Raw genomic sequence first — 17,602 nt, 5'->3', positions numbered from 1 at the left:
GGCGGCCGTCAGGTTCATGGGTGAGCCACGAGCCCGGGCTCCCTCCCCGCCCCACCACAGCTCGGCCCCAGCCCCGGCTGCTGCCCCGGCAGCGCCATCCGGGCCCGGCGCCGTGGAGCCCCGCCTGGCCTCGGCGCTGCTGCCGCCCTCCGGCAGCCGTGCCCTGGGGCGGCAGCGTGCGGCAAGGGCCCGGGCTGAGCCCTGCCGGGCCACCAGGGCGTGTGGCCACAGGGCTGGCAGCGCCGCTGGCAGGGAGCTGTGCCGCTGGGGCCGTGACAGCCTCTGTGTTCACAGGGATCGCCGGGCGGAGCTTGAGGGGGCAGCAGGCAGAGCTCCAGCTGGTCTACAATGGTGAGTGAGGGCAGCGGGCTGACAGCGGGGGCTGGCGGGAGGAGCTGCCATCCCTGCCCCGGCTGCGGAGGGCTCTGGTCCCTGTGCGGACCAGCGCTGGCCTGGGCAGAGCACACAGAGATTTCAGGGACACATGGGGGATTCGTGGCCCGCAGCTTCGGGCTGACCCCGTTGGTCCCTACTCCCTCCGGACCATGGCAAGAGCAGGCAGGGATGGCCCTGGCAGGGGCCTCTCCTCAGCTCCCCGCAGATCCAGGATCTGACCGTGGCTCTGATCCTCTCTCTTTCAGCCCTTGAAGAAATGGCAAATGACATCAGCCTCACCGTCGGACGCCTGGCAATTGAAACATTGTGCATCCTCAAGGCAGTAGAGCAGGCTCCCATCCCAATGTTCCAGAGGCTGCGGGATCAGCTGCGCAGGGCATGGCAGACACGGCCTCGTCTGTCGCGGCTTGGCTGGCTGAGCTGCTGGAGCTCTGTGGAGGGCTGATCCAGGAGGCTGTCTTTGCTGGGGCCACCTGAGTTAGCAGAGATTTTATTTTTCTTCAAAATTGCTCTTTTCTTCATTTTGTTTTCCTTTAGTATGTAAATATACAATGTATTATAATAGACAGACTCCCAGGATCTTTCTTTTGCTGCCCAGAGTGTGCAGGGCATAGGGGAGGAGGGGGAAAAGTTTGCTTGGGCTCAGCCAGGTGCCCAGGCGTGCAATGTTGCAGGGAAAATGGCCAGAGGCCCCTTGGCCTTTGGCGGTTCTGCTGAAGCCTTTGTGCCGCCCGCAGAGCGGGTGGGCAGGGCCGGAGCTGCGGGGATCCCTGCGGGAGCGGTGCCTGGAGGTGGCCACAAGCCCTGTCCCAGGCAGGAAGCGCCATCCGTGTGCTCCTGCCCGTGTGTTGCTGGCTGGATTGCTGAGGGCTCCGAGGTGCCTCTTGATGGGGCTCCTCCGGAGCTCCTGCGGGGCTGTGGCGCTGCTGCCGGGCAGGTTGGCCGGGCTGGGGGAGACCCTGAGAGGCTGGGGCAGTGGGCAGGCCTGAGCAAGTGGGTGTCAGAGGCCACAAGCGGCCCCCAGGCAGCCGCCTTGTTCCCAGCACCCGGCTGCTCTGGCGATTCCCCAGATCGTCTCCCAGGCCTGCGGCAGAAGCCCTCGATGCTGGGACACCACCCCAGCAGGAGGGAGGGGACACCCCAAGGTGCCCAGGCTGGGCTGGCTGGGGACACGGAGGGCAGGGGGTGGTTTCCTGGGCATGGACACTGGCTGCATCCAATAAGGGGCAGGCGGCAGAGGCAGGGCTGGCGGCCGGCCCCGGCTCTCGCGGCTGCCCAGGCCACGGTGCTGTGACCGAGGCCCCCTTGACACAGAGCTCTGGGGCCGCAGAGCTGCTGTCACCATGGGGAAGGCGGCCGTGTCTCCTTGAGCAGGGCTGCGGAGGCGCTGCTGCCCCGGCGCCTCTGGACCCCACAGGAACAGCACCGGAGCGTGCTCAGGCACAGCAGCACCCTGAACGCCGGCACCTGCTCAACGAGGCTCCCGCACCCGCCAGGATGCCAGACGGGGGGAGACTGTGGGCGCAATTGCCCGTGCTTTGGCAAAAGGCTCCATCAGCGTTCACCACAATGGCTTTCTCTTGACTTGCCAGCCTCACAGCAACGCTTGGCTTCCATGGCCGTGCTTGAGGGCAGAGTCACCACCTTCCACAGGCGGACGTCCCGAGGCAGCGGCATTGGTGCCATGGTGAGAGAGAGACTCTGATGGGGCATGAGCCCTGCGCTGCAGCTGCCCTCCCTCTCCTCCATGCAGGCACCTTAAAGACACATGTGTCAGCTCTGAAACTAAATCCTGGACGTGCTTGCAAGAAAGAACAAAGGAGGCGCCGGAAAAAAGCTGGGTCTTCTATGGCTCAGTTTTGCTCTCCACTTGGGGAATCACAGAATGCCACAGCACTTTGTGCTGCAAAGTATCAGAAAGATCATCCAGTTCCCACCGCCCTGCCACGGCCACAGGTGCTGTGCAGGCGCAGCTGTCACTAGGATTGGAAGAACACTTTTCCATGTTTACCTTTTCTCTCCTGGATTTCAAGCTAACATGAAAAAAACGGCTGGTTACAGCTGAATTTTGTAGCTCACAGGACTTGGAATAGCAGTCTCCAGCGGGCCATGGGATGTCCATTCGGCCTTTGCTAGATCATCCCAATGGACCTCAGCTCTCCCTGATAGGTTTATAGAATGTTAATCCTGCCCTAGATTCCTCCCCTGCCATGCCCTCCTTGGTTGGTTGCCCTATACCACTCCCCCCTATAAAAACCTCTGCAGAACCCCGCAGCTTTTCTGAGGCGTTGTTCCTGCAGCTGACCTCGAGGCCAGACCACAGGACTTGGTGACCTGTGGCCTTCCAAGGCTTCGATTCTGCAGGTGCCCCTGAGGGCAGTGTGGCACTTGGTGCCCCAGAGCTTTTCTGAGGCATCTCCCACCCCTGCCTCCAGTGCCCTCGAGGCCAGACCACAATCCCTGACAGGAGTCTCCTGTCATTGTGGCAGGAGCCCTTGAGACCAGAGCGCAGGGCTTGCTGTCCTGTAGCCTTCCTGAGGCTTCTCTCTGGAAGGTGCATTCCAGGCACAGCTGCAGGACCTGCTGCTAACCTGGAGATTTTCCAAGGCATCTCTCCTGCAAGTACCCACAAATCCAGTCACTGACATGGAGCAGAGACCCCCGAGAGTGCCCAAGCTGGCCTGGCTGGAGGAGGAGGAAGATGAGACCAGTGCCACCCTGCTGGATTTGCTTTTGGAGAAGGGTGTTTCCAGACCAGAGCAAGTAAGCAGCCTGTGGCCATGCTTCAACTCCCTCATGAGTCACATGGCTTCCCCAGCCACACCTGCTGGTCCCTGTGAGCCTTTGAGGCCATCACAGTGCGGTGGGAAGGGAAGCACTTCTCTGGGGACACTGGGAACATCGCTCCCTCTGGCAGCTTTCCACATCGCCCCGTGCCTTCTCCAGGTGCCCGCCATGGTGAGATACATCCACCAGTGGCTCATGGCCAATGATTCTGCTGAGCACAGGCTGAACAGGACTCTGCTGCATCTCGCCGAAGCACAGCCAAATGACGCAGTAATGACACTGCTGCGTGTGGCCCCGTCCTGTGACAGGTATGGGGCCCACCTGCCCAGAGGGCTCAGGGCTCCCCAGCCCATCGCCCTGTACAGCTTATCCCGGGTGTCTGACCAACAAAGGGTTCCAGGGCCCTCTGGCTGCTCCCTTTCCCAGCCCTGGCATGTCAGCCCCGAGCCTGCTGCCATGCTCCCTCGCTGCTCCTCAGGGGCCTGTCCCCACAGGGCTGGGCTGCCTGGGTGCTGCTGGCGAGGGGCAGTGGGCAGAGGCAGAGCTGGCGGTCAGCCCGGGCCCCTAGAGATACCCAGGCCACGGTGCTGTGCCTGAGACCCCCTGAGACAGAGCTCTAACCCCGCAGAGCTGCCATGGCCATGTGGAAGACCATCATGTCCTCGCCCAGGACCGCGAAGCTGGCGCAGCGGATTCTCCTGGATGTGCTGGGGAGCTGGCCGAAGCACAGCACGTGCACCTCCGATGGGGACAAAACGGGTGTCTTTGCCCTAGCTGTGAGTTTTGGCCAGTGGCCTTTGCTGGCCCCAAAGCCGCCTCTCCTGCAGCTCTCCTTCCTCCTTCTCCCACTGCATCTCCCTGCCTCAGGTGCTGGCCTGAAACCTGGCCTAGGGGCAGCTGCAGGGCCACTGGTCCCGCTGCTGCCCCTGTGTTTCTCTGGGCCTCTCCCTGCCACGCTCGGGCCCTGCCACATGGACATCTCGGCACTGAGCGCGGTCTCAGGGGGGCTTTGTCCTTTGCAGGCAACTGTGGTGATGTGGAAGATCCTCCAGGAGCCCTGTGTCTCACACATCGTGAAGGTGCACTCCTCCCGTCTACTTGTGCATCTGCTCTTCCAAGTGTTCTTCAGCACAGAAGAGACGCCAGAGGAGGTTGATACCTTCTGGAAGGGATGCCAGGAGCAACACGGCCTTGCCACCAGCCCCAAAAGGTGCTCCATTCCAGTCCTCCTGTCCCTGCCGCATCAACAGGGCAGGAGCCACTGCTCCCAGTGTGACCTGGGCCTTGCTCTGCACATAGATTTGCCATGCGGACCCTGAAGTCCCTGCTGTGCCTAGAGCAGTACAAGGATGTGGTGATGGCAATGGAACGCAGTTGTGGCTGGGACACGCTGCTCTGTGCTGACACCCAGCACTATGCCGTGGGTCTGCTGGCCAGGTGAGACCCCCTTCTCCCCACTGCCTCTGACATTTGTGCTCTGCCCCTGGGGGGCCCCACACAGTCCCCGTGGTCGTGGGCCAGAGGGCCTTGTCACTGAGGGATGGCCAAGCAGACTGGAAAAAGCAGGGAAATGAGGGTGCCCACAAAGAGCCAAATCTCAAATGGCCCAGGTCCCCTCGCTGTATGCTGGGGAAAGACCAGACCACTGTGAGTCAATCCTGGGAGAGGTTTGTTCCCCTGGCTCACAATCTTATGGACTTTTACTCCTGACAGGGAGATGTCCTGCATCTCCAGACGCTCGTGTTCCCGGATCTTTCGCTATCTGCTCCAGCTGCTCAGCACACAGGAGCCACGCTGGGATCTTCCCTTCCTGGCATTCCTTGTGGAGGTGAGCTTGTTGGCCAGCGCTGCCTCGCTGAGCTGCCTCCCAGCTCTCTGCCCTCTCGTAGCCACAGCGGCCAGGACGGTGTCCACGCCCTGTGCTGCTGCCTGGGCCCAGCCCTGTGCGGTTCTGGGCTCCTGCCGGCCGGGTCCCCTGTCACTGCCCCGTGCCTTTCAGGTCCTCAAGCACCTGGACTTGAGTGAACGCGAGGCTGACAGAGTCCTGCAAATCTTCTCAAGGCACCTGCGGAGCGAGTGCAGGGAGAGGCGTCGCCTGGCACTCAAGGGCCTTCTCAAGCTCACTGACAATCCCTCGACGGTGAGAAGGGGGCAGTGGCCGAAGCCGTGCAGGCAGCATGGGGCTGGGGAACACCGTCGCTTGGGCTTGGCTGTAGTTTGGGCGCTGGGGCAGCTGCTCCCAGCTCTCCTGCCTCCCACTTCAGCTGCCCGAGTGCTTCGGGACAGGCCTTTGGCCTCTAGGCCCTCTGGCAGCAGGGTGGCCGTTCACAAACTTGTGTTCTACACAGACCAAAACAATGTGGAGCCTGACTGAAAGTCTTGTGGAGCTCCTGCGGGATGCAGATGGAGAGATTGTTAAGGTAACAGTCATGGTACTCAGCTTTATAATCTTGGACAGCGACAGATGGATAGGCAGCCCCATCGCCCTGCAGCTGGCTGAGGCACTTGTGCTACTCTTTGACCTCGTAAGGCTCTGTGCCCCCAGCCACGGCCACTGGGTACTGCCCAGACACTTGGTGCCCTGTGGATTTGCAGGCATGCGCCCAGCTGAGCCCCCTCGCAGCCCATGCTGAGGTCTTCTTTTTGTCTCTTAATACAGGACAATAGCCAGGTACAGCTGCTCTCCATTTGTCTCTTCAGAACATTGCTGACTCTTCCACTGGGAGGGGAAAGCAAGGCCCTGAAGTTACAAGTGCGCCACAGCCTGCTGCCACTCTTCTTCCACTGCCATGATGAGAATCGGCGCGTGGCAGAGGTGAGGACTTTGTGGGCTGCTGCTGTCCCCCTGGCAGGGGGCTCGGCTGTCTCCTGCCCTGGCGGGCTGCAGCCTCCTCCAGGCCTTGGCACAGGCACGTGGGTCCTGTGCCCTGGGCTGTGGGGCCATCCCCGTATCTCTGCTGCTCTCCAGGCTTCTCGGGAAACGCTGCTTTGTGTGCCTGAGTTCCTGAAGAGAAGGGACCTTGCGAGACTAGTCAAGAAGGAGAAACTCTGGATTTTCGCCAACCGCCTAGTAAGGATGGCCGGGAAGCCCCAGGCTCAGCCTGGAGAAGCCCCCTGAGCGCAGTGCTCGGTGTGTGGGCTGGCAGCTGTGCCCCTGCCCGGTGCTGCACCCAGAGGCCGCACTGGCTCTTCTCCAGGCCCCCTTGGGCCCCAGCCGGGTGCCGATGGAGCCCCGGCCCGGCGGGGCTGTGGGGCGGCCCCGTGGCTCCCCGGGCAGCAGCCGGCCCTCTGCCCCCTCCAGAGCCCGGTGCCAGCGGCTGCTGGCCGGGCCTCGGGGCTGTGCGGGCAGGGGAGGCCGGGGCAGGGCGCAGGGAGCGCCCGGCCCAGGGGCCGAGCCCGCGCCAACCCTTCCCTCCTGCCGCTCTCTCCAGCTGGAAGAGGACAGGAGCCGAGTGGCCGAGATCCTGCGCCGGGCCCTGCCCTACCTGGAGAGCCCAAATGACATCAGCCTCACCGTCGGACGCCTGGCAATTGAAACATTGTGCATTCTCAAGGCAGTAGAGCAGGCTCCCATCCCAATGTTCCAGAGGCTGCGGGATCAGCTGCGCAGGGCATGGCAGACACGGCCTCGTGTGTCGCGGCTTGGCTGGCTGAGCTGCTGGAGCTCTGTGGAGGGCTGATCCAGGAGGCTGTCTTTGCTGCGGCCACCTGAGTTAGTAGAGATTTCATTTTTCTTCAAAATTGCTCTTTTCTTCATTTTGTTTTCCTTTAGTATGTAAATATAGAATGTATTATAATAGACAGACTCCCAGACAGATCTTTCTTTTGCTGCCCAGAGTGTGCAGGGCATAGGGGAGGAGGGGGAAATTTTGCTTGGGCTCAGCCAGGTGCCCAGGCATGCAATGTTGCAGGGAAAATGGCCAGAGGCCCCTTGGCCTTTGGCGGTTCTGCTGAAGCCTTTGTGCCGCCCACAGAGCGGGTGGGCAGGGCCGGAGCTGCGGGGATCCCTGCGGGAGCGGTGCCTGGAGATGGCCACAAGCCCTGTCCCAGGCAGGAAGCGCCATCCGTGTGCTCCTGCCCGTGTGTTGCTGGCTGGATTGCTGAGGGCTCCGAGGTGCCTCTTGATGGGGCTCCTCCGGAGCTCCTGCGGGGCTGTGGCGCTGCTGCCGGGCAGGTTGGCCGGGCTGGGGGAGACCCTGAGAGGCTGGGGCAGTGGGCAGGCCTGAGCAAGTGGGTGTCAGAGGCCACCAGCAGCCCCCAGGCAGCCGCCTTGTTCATTCCAGGTTTGACTTACAAGACAGATCCTGGGCACTCTGTAACACCATGAGTGTTGTTGGAAACCGTATTGCAGGGAATTCTCAGATCTTTGGACCTGTAAGCCAAGGCTTAGAATCCTTAGAATTACAGGCTTTGTTCTGAGGCCTTGGAAAAGCCTTCCGAACTTAGGTGCTAGAAGTCGATTTATAGTTTAAAGCAGAGACACGTTAAGCTAGGTGGAGCAAAGTTTAGAGTTTTAGAGTTTTAAGATATAGAAAAAATAAAAGTAGTTACAAAGGTAAACAAGTAGTTTAGAGTGCAGTACTGTAGGTTTGTGTGCCATAACATGATTGGCTAAGAATGCTTAGACTGTAGCCTGAGTCCATAAGAGGAAGTATTGAAGGATTGGGTCAAAACCATAAATAGCCTTGTTGACAGTGTTTTATTGGCCAATAAATCCTTTAACGGTCTTGTTACTAGAAGTCTTGTGACCTTCTGAGACTTGCAGTGAAGATGTGAGCCAAACTCACCCTTCCTGTCTAGGTAGAAGATAAGAGAAATAAATGGCATATTGGTGTTACCAGTATCGCGAAGGGGACATGCCTTGGCTTCTCTGGCCCTGCTGCTGAACCAAATAGCAGCCACTGTGGTGTTTCACCCCAGAGACACTTTTGGCTAGCTGGCTATTTCAGCTGGGCACGTGGAGACAAGTCCAGGCATGCCAGAGCTCCGGTGGCGGCGGGATGGAGCTTCCTCTTGTAGAGGGTCTGCTCCCTCAGGATTTCCTCTGCCGGAGAAGCTTTTATGGCTATGGTGAATGAAAGGAGTCGGTTCTGATGGAGGGTTTTAATCCAGAGCTTTTATTTTGGCCCGCAGGCCTCTGAATGTAGCAACAGCTCCAAGCAGAACTGTCCGGACCGCGAGGTTGTCCCTCTTTTACCTGGAGCAGGGAAGGGGGGGAAGGGATAGGGAGCCCACCAACCAGGTAAGGGAGGGGTGGTCTCAGGGGACAAAGGACACCTGGATGGCCCAATGCCCCCCGGGCGCGGAGGGCATCTTTTGAGTCTGCCAATCACTCGACGCACTTCTGGAATGCCCGGAGTGACAGACAGTGCTCAGCAGGGGTCAGGGTGGGGAAAGGAGGAGTGATTGACACACCTGGGAGGAAATCTTCCCCGGTGGGAGGAACCAGGGTTTGGGGGTAAACCATGAAATCACACTGCAACAATGGCATCATCTAAAAAACTCAGAGGTTCGGTCTCTAACTCATTCCAAACTCCTTCAAATCCCCCTAAGTGTGATTTAGCTAAAAATAGTTGACTAGGACTCTTAATGCTAGCTGTTGGACTGTGTGAAAAATGCATATTTTATGATTGGCTTTTCGCAAATATTAAATTGAATACTATATGTATTATGTTATATTGATTAGAAGTGCTGTATTAACATTTTATTAGTATGGTAAATGTAGTTTTGTAGTTAAAATAGAGCCTATGTAGGTGGGGTTTTTTTTTACTAGCTCAAGCAAGAGATGAGATAATGAAGAATCTCTTCACACAGAGATGCCAGTGATGGGGGCCCATAAAGAATTACTGCCTCCTTATCGGAAAAAGACAAACATTCTTCCACCTAATCTCTGTCTTTATGGAACCGCAAGGACTAAAGGGAAGAAGTTGACAAACCCAGAAAAGTTCTTAATTTGCAAGGAATTTATGCATCATGTATGAGATGTATGAATATGCAACAGGCTGTTGCTTTTAAAGATTATTCCTTTGTTCACAAGGCATGCTTATCGGGCTTAAGTGCCCGAGAGCATCCGGACGCCCGTAATTCTTTGCTTTTCATTGTCTTGTAATTGTCCTAACTCTAAATTTTCATTACTCTAATTGTATTACTATTTTTATAACTATTTTATTATTATTAAACTTTTAAAATTTTAAAAACCAAGTGATTGGCGTTTATAACAGACTGCAAACCAGCTGCTTTAGAAACTTTCACACAACCCTGTGTAGTTATGTGCCAAAAATGTATCATTTTAAGAATCTGTCCCAACTGACTTGAATAGAGGCTTGTTTGAAGGGTATTTTTGGAGAAACCCTCCCAGCAGAGGTCTGGGCTTTGGCCTAGCTGTGTCCCCTGCTGGTTGTGAAGTGTGCCATCAGCTCCAGGTGTTTCTGGGCTAAAAAATATAATCAAGTCACTTTGACTTGCTCTTTTTGGCCTATAAATGCTGGACCCACTTTCAGGGCAAATTTGGAGACCTCATCTATGGGTGAATGGACAACCTAGGATTTTCCCAGTTGCTGGGAATGGTTCTCCAGGCCCCTGGTGCAAAACGGGGCTCCCCAGCAACTGCGGATCTGCAAGATGATAAACAATTTAGGCAATTGGTGATGCATCTTTCTAAATCGCTCTCCTTTCTCTTGTATAGTACTGATTGAGGTGCACTACTTTGCTTGCTTTGCTTGTCACTAAAACCAAGCACACAGTTTCATTGAATGTATCATCATACTTTTGTGGTTCCTTAATATTCACAGTAAAATAAGAACATTATTTCCAGTGGTGTGTCCTTTAAATTGCCTCTGTCAATTGGCAGAACGACAGGAGGCTGCTGAGGTGGGAAGCCCCGAGGAATTGGGTGTCAGAGGCCACAGGCAGCCCGCAGGCAGCCTCCTCGTTCCTGACAGCCGGCTGCTCCAGCGCTTCCCCAGAGCATCTCCCAGGGCTGCGGCAGAAGCCCTCGAGGCCGGGCCTCAGCACGAGGGTGGGGACAACCCTGAGGTGGCCAGGCTGGGCTGGCTGGGGACACGGAGGGCAAAGCTCCCATGCTGGGGCATGGGACGAGGTAGCGGGAAGTGATATAACCTGAGATTTTACCCCACAAATGTTCTTTCTTTCCCCTAACATTTACTAAAGCTTTTGTCAGAAAATTATCTCTATGTGCCCTCTAGAAATTACTCAGACTTTTCCTCAAAAGTAATTCTGCCCCCTAGAGATCACCTCAACTTGTTCTGCCAAAATGTCCACTACCTTACACATTTCCACAGACTACCTCAGATTTTATTATTCTCACAGTCCAGTGATTACCTCCATGTTAACCCCCAAATGTTCAATCCGTGCCCTACAGGTGACACCAGGTAATTCCAGAATTCCTCTACTATGAAGCTCTCTCCCTCTAAGCTACTCCAGCTTTACCCCTCACAAAGATGAAACACTCCCTAGTCCTGAGACAATACTGCCCCGTGCTCCTCCGTGTGTGTGAGCGCAGCGCAGCCCCAGGGCACCTCCCACACGGCTTACGGAAGGCCGCGCGGCGCCTCGCCCGGAGGGGCAGACGCGGCGGGTTCGAGTTCCCGCCCGCGGCTGAGGGGACCGGCGGGGCGGGGCCGACCGTGCCTGGGCGGGAAACGCCGCCTGCGGCGGGGACCCGCCCGGCCCTCCCGTATCCCGCAGGGCGCGCCCACGTCCCCTCAGCGGCCCGGGCGTACCTTCAGCGAGCCCGTGTCCCCCTCAAGTGACGCTCACCTTCCCTCAATGACACCCACGTACCCTGAGGGACGCGACAGACACCCACCTCCCTCAGTGACCTCCGCGTCACCTCAGTGGAATCCAGAGCAGCTGTCACCCCCTTCCCTCTCAGTCACCCTCATATCCTGTCAGTGGCATGCAGGCACCTGGCATTCAGAGACCGTCATGACACCTCAGTGGCACACGGGGCGTCTGCCTTCCCTTCAGTGACGCATAAGGCACCTGCAACCTGCAGTGGAAGCCTCATGTCTGCTCAGTGACCCATGTGTCCCCTCAGCTTCACTTGGGACACCCAACTTCTCCTCAGTGACCCTCAATCTCTAATCAAGAGGTACCAGGCATCCCCTAGGGGACTCACACCGAGTGCAGTGGGTCGTGAGGACCAGGGGCCAGCAGCAGGCAGAAAGACGCCATGGCTGGGGAAAAGGCTCTGCTCTGCTTACAGCGTGGGCTGAGGGCTGGGAGAGCTCCAGTTCCCCCTTGAGGTGTCAGAGACAGGGCCTTTCAACCTCCTTGTAGGGCTGCCCCTCTCTGCAGGCAGCCAAAGGAGCAACGTTGGCAAAAGGCCAACGACAGCAAAGCAAAGGCCCAGCCCTGCACACAGGAAGGTGGCCCAGTGCAAAGCCAGCGTGGCACCCTGAAGGTGCCCGCTGCACTCTCCTGTGTGCCTGCCCTGGGAATGTCAGGAATGCCCTTTGCCCAGGGGGCCTTTCGGTGGCCCCTCTTGGGCTCAAAGCTGCTGCTCTTCTCGCTCAATAATGTCTAAACCCACAGAGCTCGGCATCCCCCATGGCAACCGGAACTAGACTCAGCAAGCAGGCAGTCAAGCTCAATGCCAAAGGCAGAGGGGCCAGGGACTCCAGTCTCAGCACATGGAGGGCACACGCCCAGCCCAACGCCAGGACTCACACCCCGGAAAGGCCGGGACCAGGGTTCTGTGCCTGATTCCAGGGGGTCCCTCCAACTGCCCATTCAGGAAGCGCCAGAGCAGCCGAGTGCTGGGAACAAGGCGGCTGCCTGGGAGCTGCTGGTGGCCTCTGACACCCACTTGCTCAGGCCTGCCCACTGCCCCAGCCTCTCAGGGTCTCCCCCAGCCCGGCCAACCTGCCCGGCAGCAGCGCCACAGCCCCGCAGGAGCTCCAGAGGAGCCCCATCAAGAGGCACCTCGGAGCCCTCAGCAATCCAGCCAGCAACACATGGGCAGGAGCACAAGGATGGTGCTTCCTGCCTGGGACAGGGCTTGTGGCCATCTCCAGGCACCGCTCCCGCAGGGATCCCCGCAGCTCCGGCCCTGCCCACCCGCTCTGTGGGCGGCACAAAGGCTTCAGCAGAACCGCCAAAGGCCAAGGGGCCTCTGGCCATTTTCCCTGCAACATTGCATGCCTGGGCACCTGGCTGAGCCCAAGCAAACTTTTCCCCCTCCTCCCCTATGCCCTGCACACTCTGGGCAGCAAAAGAAAGATCCTGGGAGTCTGTCTATTATAATACATTCTATATTTACATACTAAAGGAAAACAAAATGAAGAAAAGAGCAATTTTGAAGAAAAATAAAATCGCTGCTAACTCAGGTGGCCCCAGCAAAGACAGCCACCTGGATCAGCCCTCCACAGAGCTCCAGCAGCTCAGCCAGCCAAGCCGCAACAGACGAGGCCGTGTCTGCCATGCCCTGCGCAGCTGATCCCGCAGCCTCTGGAACATTGGGATGGGAGCCTGCTCTACTGCCTTGAGAATGCACAATGTTTCAATTGCCAGGCGTCCGACGGTGAGGCTGATGTCATTTGCCATTTCTTCAAGGGCTGAAAGAGAGAGGATCAGAGCCACGGTCAGATCCTGGATCTGCGGGGAGCCGAGGAGAGGCCCCTGCCAGGGCCATCCCTGCCTGCTCTTGCCATGGTCAGGAGGGGGTAGGGACCAACGGGGTCAGCCCGAAGCTGCGGGCCACGAATCCCCCATGTGTCCCTGAAATCTCTGTGTGCTCTGCCCAGGCCAGCCCTGGTCCGCACAGGGACCAGAGCCCTCCGCAGCCGGGGCAGGGATGGCAGCTCCTCCCGCCAGCCCCCGCTGTCAGCCCGCTGCCCTCACTCACCTTTGTAGACCAGCTGGAGCTCTGCCTGCTGCCCCCTCAAGCTCCGCCCGGCGATCCCTGTGAACACAGAGGCTGTCACGGCCCCAGTGGCACAGCTCCCTGCCAGCGGCGCTGCCAGCCCTGTGGCCACACGCCCTGGTGGCCCGGCAGGGCTCAGCCCGGGCCCTTGCCGCACGCTGCCGCCCCAGGGCACGGCTGCCGGAGGGCGGCAGCAGCGCCGAGGCCAGGCGGGGCTCCACGGCGCCGGGCCCGGATGGCGCTGCCGGGGCAGCAGCCGGGGCTGGGGCTGAGCTGCGACGGGGCGGGGAGGGATCCCGGGATCGTGGCTCGCCCATGAACCTGACGGCAGTCTCTCGCAGGGGCTCCTGTGGTCTCTCCAGGTAGGGCAGGGCCTGGCGCAGGATCTCGGCCGCTCGGCTCCTGTCCTCTTCCAGCTGGAGAGAGCGGCAGGAGGGAAGGGTTGGCGCGGGCTCGGCCCCTGGGCCGGGCGCTCCCTGCGCCCTGCCCCGGCCTCCCCTGCCCGCACAGCCCTGAGGCCCGGCCAGCAGCCACTGGCACCGGGCTCTGGAGGGGGCAGAGGGCCGGCTGCTGCCCGGGGAGCCATGGAGCTGCCTCGCAGCCCCGCCGGGCCGGGGCTCCATCGGCACCCGGCTGGAGCCCACGGGAGCCTGGAGAAGAGCCAGTGCGGCCTCTGGGTGCAGCACCGGGCAGGGGCACAGCTGCCAGCGCACACACCGAGCACCGCGCTCAGGGGGCTTCTCCAGGCTGAGCCTGGGGCTTCCCAGCCATCCTTACTAGGCGGTTGGTGAAAATCCAGTATTTCTCCTTCTTCACCAGTCTCTCAAGATCCCTTCTCTTCAGGAACTCGGCCACACAAAGCAGCGTTTCCCGAGAAGCCTGGAGAGCAGCAGAGATACGGGGATGGCCCCACAGCCCAGGGCACAGGACCCACGTGCCTGTGCCGAGGCCTGGAGGAGGCTGCAGCCCGCCAGGGCAGGAGACAGCCGAGCCCCCTGCCAGGGGGACAGCAGCAGCCCACAAAGTCCTCACCTCTGCCACGCGCCGATTCTCATCATGGCAGTGGAAGAAGAGTGGCAGCAGGCTCTGGTGCACAGGCCTTTCCAAAGGCTTTTCTTCCTTTTCCAAAAACCCCATCGTGTCTCTAAAGAGTGTTATGGAGAGCAGCTGTACCTGGCTATTATCCTATATGAAAAAAAGGAAAAAATACCTCCGCTTTGGCTCCTCCAGGCCTGCCTGGGAACAGGCCTGCAAATCCACAGGGCACCAGGTCTCCAGGCAGCACCCAGTGACTGTGTCTGGGGGCACAGAGCATTACCTGGTCAAAGAGTGGCACAAGTGCCTCAGCCAGCTGCAGGGCAATGGGAGTTGACATTAGCATGTATTTGTGCAAGAATATAAAGCTGAGTGCGATAAGTGTCATCCCAGCTATCTCTGCATCACTGTCCCACAGTAGGTCCATGAGGCTTTCAGTCAGGCTCCACATTTTTTCAGCCTGTGTGGAACACAAGTTGTTGAAACACCACCCTGCTGCGGCATGGCCTAGAGGCCAAAGGCCTGTCCCAAGGCGCTCAGGAAGCCAAAACGGGAGAGCTGGGAGCAGCTGCCCCAGCGCCTGAAGCCACGCCCAAGTGACTACATTCCCAGCACAGCTTCAGCCACTGCCCCCTTCTCACCATCGAGGGATCGTCAATGAGCTCGAGAAGGGCCCTGAGCGCCAGGCGACGCCTCTCCCTGCACTCGCTCTACAGGTACCTTGATGAGACCTCCACAACACTGTCACCACATTCACTTGAATCTAGGCACTTGAGGACCTGAAAGGCACGGGGCAGTGACAGGGGACCCGGCCGGCCGGAGCCCAGAACCGCACAGGGCTGGGCCCAGGCAGCAGCACAGGGCCTGGGCACCGTCCTGGCCGCTGTGGCTACGAGAGGGCAGAGAGCTGGGAGGCAGCTCAGCGAGGCAGCGCTGGCCAACAGGCTCACCTCCACAAGGAATGCCAGGGCGGGCAGATCCCAGCGTGGCTCCTGTGTGCTGAGCAGCCAGAGGAGGTGGAGTGCAATACTGCAACACAACTCAAGACAAGCATGGCGCATCTCCCTAGGAGGGCGAAAAAGGGACCAGGACCCTGAAGAAAATCTCTCCGAGGATAGGTTCACAGAGGTCTGGTCTTCCACCACGACCCTGCAAGGGGACTTGGCCCCTTTAGGAGGTGTCTCCTTCTGTGCTCTCTCTTCTCCCAGCATTTTCCAGTCTGCTTGGCCATCCCTCAGTGACAAGGCCCTCTGGCCCACGACCACAGGGACTGTGTGGGGCCCCCCAGGGGCAGAGCACAAATGTCAGAGGCAGCGGGGAGAAGGGGGTCTCACCTGGCCAGCAGACCCACGGCATAGTGCTGGGTGTCAGCACAGAGCAGCATGTCCCAGCCACACCTGCGTTCCATTGCCATCACCACATCCTTGTACTGCTCTAGGCACAGCAGGGACTTCAGGGTCCGCACGGCAAACCTGTGTGCAGAGCAACGCCCAGGTCACACTGGGAGCAGTGGCTCCTGCCCTGTTGATGCGGCAGGGACAGGAGGACTGGAATGGAGCACCTGTTGGGGCTGGTGGCAAGGCCGTGTTGCTCCTGGCATCCCTTCCAGAAGGTATCAACCTCCTCTGGCGTCTCTTCTGTGCTGAAGAACACTTGGAAGAGCAGATGCACAAGTACACGGGAGGAGTGCACCTTCACGATGTGTGAGACACAGGGCTCCTGGAGGATCTTCCACATCACCACAGTTGCCTGCAAAGGACAAAGCCCCCCCGAGACCGCGCTCAGTGCCGAGGTGTCCGTGTGGCAGGGCCCGAGCGTGGCAGGGAGAGGCCCAGAGAAACACAGGGCAGCAGCGGGACCAGTGGCCCTGCAGCTGCCCCTAGGCCAGGTTTCAGGCCAGCACCTGAGGCAGGGAGATGCAGTGGGGGAAGGAGGAAGGAGAGCTGCAGGAGAGGCGGCTTTGGGGCCAGCAAAGGCCACTGGCCAAAACTCACAGCTAGGGCAAAGACACCCGTTTTGTCCCCATCGGAGGTGCACGTGCTGTGCTTCGGCCAGCTCCCCAGCACATCCAGGAGAATCCGCTGCGCCAGCTTCGCGGTCCTGGGCGAGGACATGATGGTCTTCCACATGGCCATGGCAGCTCTGCGGGGTTAGAGCTCTGTCTCAGGGGGTCTCAGGCACAGCACCGTGGCCTGGGTATCTCTAGGGGCCCGGGCTGACCGCCAGCTCTGCCTCTGCCCACTGCCCCTCGCCAGCAGCACCCAGGCAGCCCAGCCCTGTGGGGACAGGCCCCTGAGGAGCAGCGAGGGAGCATGGCAGCAGGCTCGGGGCTGACATGCCAGGGCTGGGAAAGGGAGCAGCCAGAGGGCCCTGGAACCCTTTGTTGGTCAGACACCTGGGATAAGCTGTACAGGGCGATGGGCTGGGGAGCCCTGAGCCCTCTGGGCAGGTGGGCCCCATACCTGTCACAGGACGGGGCCACACGCAGCAGTGTCATTACTGCGTCATTTGGCTGTGCTTCGGCGAGATGCAGCAGAGTCCTGTTCAGCCTGTGCTCAGCAGAATCATTGGCCATGAGCCACTGGTGGATGTATCTCACCATGGCGGGCACCTGGAGAAGGCACGGGGCGATGTGGAAAGCTGCCAGAGGGAGCGATGTTCCCAGTGTCCCCAGAGAAGTGCTTCCCTTCCCACCGCACTGTGATGGCCTCAAAGGCTCACAGGGACCAGCAGGTGTGGCTGGGGAAGCCATGTGACTCATGAGGGAGTTGAAACATGGCCACAGGCTGCTTACTTGCTCTGGTCTGGAAACACCCCTCTCCAAAAGCAAATCCAGCAGGATGGCACTGGTCTCATCTTCCTCCTCCTCCAGCCAGGCCAGCTTGGGCACTCTCGGGGGTCTCTGCTCCATGTCAGTGACTGGATTTGTGGGTACTTGCAGGAGAGATGCCTTGGAAAATCTCCAAGTTAGCAGCAGGTCCTGCAGCAGTCCTGGAATGCACCTTCCAGAGAGAAGCCTCAGGAAGGCTACAGGACAGCAAGCCCTGCGCTCTGGTCTCAAGGGCTCCTGCCACAATGACAGGAGACTCCTGTCAGGGATTGTGGTCTGGCCTCGAGGGCACTGGAGGCAGGGGTGGGAGATGCCTCAGAAAAGCTCTGGGGCACCAAGTGCCACACTGCCCTCAGGGGCACCTGCAGAATCGAAGCCTTGGAAGGCCACAGGTCACCAAGTCCTGTGGTCTGGCCTCGAGGTCAGCTGCAGGAACAACGCCTCAGAAAAGCTGCGGGGGTCTGCAGAGGTTTTTATAGGGGGGAGTGGTATAGGGCAACCGACCAAGGAGGGCATGGCAGGGAAGGAATCTAGGGCAGGATTAACATTCTATAAACCTATCAGGGAGAGATGAGGTCCATTGGGATGATCTAGCAAAGGCCGAATGGACATCCCATGGCCCGCTGGAGACTGCTATTCCAAGTCCTGTGAGCTACAAAATTCAGCTG

At 59.2% G+C, this 17,602-nt stretch overlaps 1 protein-coding gene across 2 annotated transcripts in view; it reads right to left on the bottom strand.

Moving 5' to 3' along the window:
• LOC137477521 (maestro heat-like repeat-containing protein family member 7) overlaps positions 1-16,268 on the bottom strand; it is a 185,734-nt gene extending 169,466 nt beyond the window's left edge. Inside the window, exons 1-8 of one of the 2 annotated variants that reach the window (XM_068196734.1) lie at positions 16,099-16,268; positions 15,666-15,853; positions 15,439-15,576; positions 15,055-15,169; positions 14,746-14,883; positions 14,388-14,564; positions 14,102-14,254; positions 13,854-13,948 (exon numbers count right to left, since the gene is read on the bottom strand). In XM_068196734.1, coding sequence (XP_068052835.1) covers positions 14,815-14,883; positions 15,055-15,169; positions 15,439-15,576; positions 15,666-15,853; positions 16,099-16,239 — 651 coding nt within the window. In that variant the 5' untranslated portion in view covers positions 16,240-16,268 and the 3' untranslated portion in view covers positions 13,854-13,948; positions 14,102-14,254; positions 14,388-14,564; positions 14,746-14,814. Of the gene's footprint in view, positions 1-13,853; positions 13,949-14,101; positions 14,255-14,387; positions 14,565-14,745; positions 14,884-15,054; positions 15,170-15,438; positions 15,577-15,665; positions 15,854-16,098 lie in introns of those variants that run through there. The other variant, XM_068196735.1, reaches the window with a different exon arrangement.
• Positions 16,269-17,602: the final 1,334 nt, after the last annotated feature.

The sequence above is a fragment of the Anomalospiza imberbis genome, chromosome 7, assembly GCF_031753505.1.
Source record: "Anomalospiza imberbis isolate Cuckoo-Finch-1a 21T00152 chromosome 7, ASM3175350v1, whole genome shotgun sequence".
NCBI lineage: Eukaryota > Metazoa > Chordata > Aves > Passeriformes > Viduidae > Anomalospiza > Anomalospiza imberbis.
Note: the sequence above shows the minus strand (reverse complement) of the source record. Positions and strands in the feature narration are given on the sequence as shown.